Source organism: Gastrolobium bilobum, unplaced genomic scaffold, assembly GCF_033153095.1.
Source record: "Gastrolobium bilobum isolate Gb01-03AN ecotype WA unplaced genomic scaffold, APGP_CSIRO_Gbil_v1 utg153191, whole genome shotgun sequence".
Classification (NCBI taxonomy): domain Eukaryota; kingdom Viridiplantae; phylum Streptophyta; class Magnoliopsida; order Fabales; family Fabaceae; genus Gastrolobium; species Gastrolobium bilobum.
In genome coordinates, this window is record NW_026900058.1 from 8,251 (window position 1) to 13,288 (window position 5,038).

Consider the following 5,038-nt stretch of genomic DNA (forward strand, 5'->3'; position numbering starts at 1 on the left):
GATTGTTGCACGCAACTGCAGAAATGTAAACGACTTATAAGTCTTACTCTCCATCCTTGCCGTTGATTTTCGTCCATCCAACGGTTATAGTTTAGGAAGTTATATTAATTAATTAATTATTAATTATACTATAAATGACAACCGTTATTTCTGTCCATCAATGACTGAGATGGGAAAAGTCTTACTCTAGAGTCAAAAGAACCCTTCCCATATATATATATATATATATATATATATATATATATATATATGGGACAGGATCTGTTTACAAACTTTTTTTGCAATTACACTAACGTAGGACCGGTCGTACATTGTGTGATTAATGTAGGACCGATCCTACATAGTGTAGTTTGTAAGAGTATGTAAACAAAAAAGTTTGTAAATATAACCTGCCCCTAAACAAAAAAGTATCTAATGTTACTTTAGATAACTTTATCTAATGTTCATCGAAACGACGTCATTTTAGGGTTGAAAAATTAAAAAAATAGAACGATAAAGACTATTATAACCCTGAAATAAATTAAAATTACAAAAACACCATGATTTCCGTCCCAAAACGACGTCATTTCGATGAACATTAGATAAAGTTATCTAAAGTAACTTTAGAAAAAACAAACTCATATATATATATATGGCTTATCATTTCTCAAGCAGCCGGAGATAATTTTATCTCCGGCTAATAAATCATAACCGTACAAAGATGGATCAATGGTGATAAAGGAAGAGAGAGAAAAAGGAAATCATAATCATTCATAGGTGAATCTATTAATATAAGGAAATAAATAAACAAAACAACATCGTTTTGGATGTCATAAAGATAAATTTGTGGGCTCCACTATCTGAGAAATAAAAAGAAAAGAAAAGAAAAAGATGGCACAATTATCGAAGGATGTGTAAGAGATAAAGTTATCATATATAGCATAAGAGTAGTTTTTCCCTATATATATATATGGGTCCGTCGCTTCTCATGTGACTGCTGATGAGAAAAGTTGCAGCAAATTTTTAACACTAGGATACACGTGCGGATTCTATCAAAACAAAAAAAACAAAAAAAATCCAGGATTCGGACGCGTATCCTGTGTTGCTGCAAGTCCCTCCTGCAGTCACATAAGAAGTACTTTCCCCTATATATATATATATATATATATGGGTCCGTCGCTTCTCATGTCACTGCTGATGAGAAAAGTTGCAGCAAATTTTTAACATTAGGATACACGTGCGGATTCTATCAAAAACAAAAAAAAAAACAAAAACCAGGATTCGGACTCGTATCTTGTGTTGCTGCAAGTTTTCCCTTCTGCAGTCACATAAGAAGTACTTTCCCCATATATTTATATATATATAGGGTTCGTCGCTTCTCATGTCACTGCTGATGAGAAAAGTTGTAGCAAATTTTTAACACTAGGATACACGTGCGGATCCTAGGATACACGTGCGGATTCTATCAAAAACAAAAAAAAAAACAAAAAAAACCAGGATTCGGACGCGTATCCTGTGTTGCTGCGAGTTTTCCCTTCTGCAGTCACATAAGAAGTACTTTCCCATATATATATATATATATATATATATATAATTATATTCCAAGAAACACTCAACCTTCCGTGTTTTGTAGCTGCTGCGACTTCACAGAAATGGTTCTATTGCTTCTTTGTTAAGATATCGTTATAAATAACGCGGATTGTTTTAATTAGAATTAGAAATGTCATTATCATTTGCCGCATCTTCTTGCATATTTACAATTTTAGCCCCTCACATTCCCAATTATAATTATTATTCTTCACTTTCCAATATAATGTTTTCTCCCTATCTTTGCCTCGTACTAACAGATACGTTTTCCAGGAAAGTTCGTAATTTTCCTGGATTTTTTTTTTTTCAACTAAACCCAGTTTTCCTTCCCCTAATACCAGAAAACCCACTTCATAATTCCTGCAAAATCTATAATAAATAAATCACCCCCTCCAAAAAAAATAAAAAATAAAATAAAAATCCAATTTTGCTTCTGAATTTGTGTATATCCGATGGGGCAAGGGCAATCGAAAGGCGAGTTGCTCTACCAGCAAGTCAGTTATGGGAACTGCGAAGGAATCAAAGCCCTTCACAGAGAGGGTGCTGGCCTAGAGGTAAATGAACTGTGGCAAAATTTCCAGAAAAAATGAGAATTTTTTTTCTTATTATAATTATTATTGTGGTAGTGGTTAAGGGGATGACGATTCTGGGTTTCGATCCTTTGGATTTTGTTGTTGATTGTGATGATTTTGTTGATCTTTGATGCAGTGGATGGACAAAGAAGGAAAGACAGCCTTGATTGTTGCTTGCATGAATCCTGAGCTTTATAATGTTGCGAAAACTTTGATACAACTTGGAGCCAATGTCAATGCATACCGTCCTGGTATTGGTCTCCTTTTGGTTTGTTATGGTTTCTGATTTGATTAATTTGTGTATTGGGTAATGATGCTGATTGCTATGATTGGAATTGAATGATTATAATTTCTAAGAAACAAGAATGTTGTGGGTAATTGGCATTGGGAAAAATTAGTACTTAATAGTAAAAGTAGCAATCAAAATTATCTGATAATGAAGTAAGATAATTCTATCTGGGAGCATGAGTTGCCTAGTTCTAGACGTTTACTGAGCCTGTAGATTCCTAGTTGAGATGGTTGCTTGTCTCTGCTGATATCCTTAATTTTTCTGAACATGAATTGTAGTGGATATTGAAAAATGAACTTGATTTATTTTTCCATTTGCTTCATCTATTGGTTTCAACTTTCAACTATTGTTTAGGTCGTCATGCCGGGACTCCATTACATCATGCAGCTAAAAGGGGCCTTGAAAGTATGGTTAAGTTACTTCTTTTGCATGGAGGTATGATCAAGTGTCTATATAACAGCAAAAATGTGACTATTTCCATTCATTTGAATCTTAGAAACTCCAATGAATGTTATTTATATGGGATTTACTGCTCAACTCTTCAGCCAATCCTCTGATCTTGAATGATGATTGTCAAACTGCTCTTGAGGTTGCCAGGGCCAAAGGGCACAGCAATGTTGTTCGTGCACTTGAGGTACATTTAAACTTTTGTAATGTAATTTCCTTGTGTTGCTATATAAGTTGAATGAACTGAAATGTTTTCTCTTTCTTCTCTTTATCATGATACCTGAACCATCTATGTTCAAATAATGATTGTTGTTTTGAAGAGTCATCTATGCTTGTTCTCTGGTTGGCTGCGGGAGTTTCATGGACCTGGGTTTCTAGAAGTTGTAGCTCCTCAGTTGGTATCAAGAAAAGTGTGAGTATCATGTGACATATTGTTGAAGCATCTCAGTTCACTTCTGAATTTTCTATTTTGTGGCTAGTTGTTCTAGATTTATTGCTACATGGTTGGGCTTGCACTCACACAACTTGCAAATTAGTGTGTTTTTTTTGGGAGAAACTTTTAATATAAAATCTGTGATTATGCTCATTATTGATTAATTTTCTTTGCAGTTGGGCGGTTGTTTTACCAGTTGGTTCCAATGCCAGACCTTTCAAGTTGGAGCTTGCCATATATTCTACTTTGCAGGTATTCCATATTCAATTAATTATTCTTCCACGAATTCACACACACAAAGAAAATAGTAAATTTGTGTTTCATTAAAAGGAAATAGCAGGCAAGCCTAGAGCATTGGTAAAGTTGTTCCTTGGTGAGTGAAAGGTCACGGATTTAAATTCAGGAAACGGTCATTTTGAAAAAATGTAAAGGTAAGGCTGAGTATAAGGATTTCCATCAGCCCTACCCTCACAAGTTGGGGTGATTTTTATTTGAACTGCTACCTCATTTTAACTTACTAGAATGCGGACAAAACATTAAACTATAATAGGGATATTGAAATACTTGAAATTACTAGTATCTATTTGCACTTAAAATGAAGACATAAAATTTGAGTTGGTTCTTTTCTTTTGCTGGATATTCTTGCACAATCATAATCTATATCTAAATGTCTTTTTTAAAGCATATGATTAAATGAACAGGATGCACATCCACGTACAATTATTGCTCTGTGGAAGGCCAATTTAGAAGAACCAAAGTTTCACCAATCCGATGTGTCAGTGTCAATTGTTGATATTGCTACCAGTAATCTCCTATACTGAATTCTTGTTCTTTATCTGTCTGTCATTTTGCTGTTTTGTTCACCCATCCGTTATCACAATCACTTTTTGGTATTTATATTTGTTTTTAATATCAATAGAAGGTGGTAGGTATACGTGTATGTATTTAAGAGAAAAATTAGTGGAGATAAGAGTGGAGAAACATGATGAATCAGAAAATTCTATAGCAATGCTTCAACCAAGCATTGTAATGATTACAGAATATTTTCCCTAATTACAGAAATCTAACTATGACAAAGCAAATGCAACAGTGACTAAAAGGAAATACAAAAAAATACTAAAGACAGCAACCCAGCTCCCTCTACACGAACATAACCCAATTCCTGTAAAGTTCCCAAATACTCCCAATATTCCGTACTTCTTCGATACCCCCTCCTTTCTGCCTTCCTTCCCAGTAACCCCAAAATCATGCTCACCATTCAAAGCCTGCCAGCTGTCCCCCTCTCCAACCACTTCCTTGTCTCTCTCCTTAACAACTCCCGTTTTGTTATTATGTTTATCAACAAACTTTAAATGCCTGTCAAAAGATAAGGGAAGTTTAGAGAAAAAGTATTGCGTTTGGGGTGTTAGAAACCTCAATTTATATTATTTTTATTTATATATACCTTTTTTTAACCATATAATTTTTATTTATTTTTTAACAAATTTTTGAACTGTACACTGCTTTTTTTTTAAAAATTGTGACATTAAGTGAAGATTGAAAACTACCTTGCTTTTCTCCATGAGCCAGAAATACAATGGTCCTTCAATATGTATTGTGGACTTCTGCGCTGTACTTACAAGTTACACCATCCCCCCGGCCTGTGATTTACTCAAGGTTTCAAACTCCAGAGTTTGGGTAAACTCATGGAGTCTAGTGAACTTGAATTGTAAACTTGTAAAAGTTTACATA

At 34.3% G+C, this 5,038-nt stretch overlaps 1 protein-coding gene across 1 annotated transcript; it reads left to right on the forward strand.

The window, feature by feature from the left end:
• Positions 1-2,007: 2,007 nt before the first annotated feature.
• LOC133295037 (putative E3 ubiquitin-protein ligase XBAT35) lies at positions 2,008-4,054 on the forward strand. Its single transcript, XM_061493816.1, has 7 exons — positions 2,008-2,120; positions 2,275-2,389; positions 2,782-2,862; positions 2,973-3,061; positions 3,195-3,286; positions 3,484-3,558; positions 4,009-4,054. The coding sequence occupies exons 1-7, from the start codon at positions 2,019-2,021 to the stop codon at positions 4,052-4,054; spliced, it is 600 nt and encodes a 199-aa protein (XP_061349800.1). The 5' UTR covers positions 2,008-2,018.
• Positions 4,055-5,038: the final 984 nt, after the last annotated feature.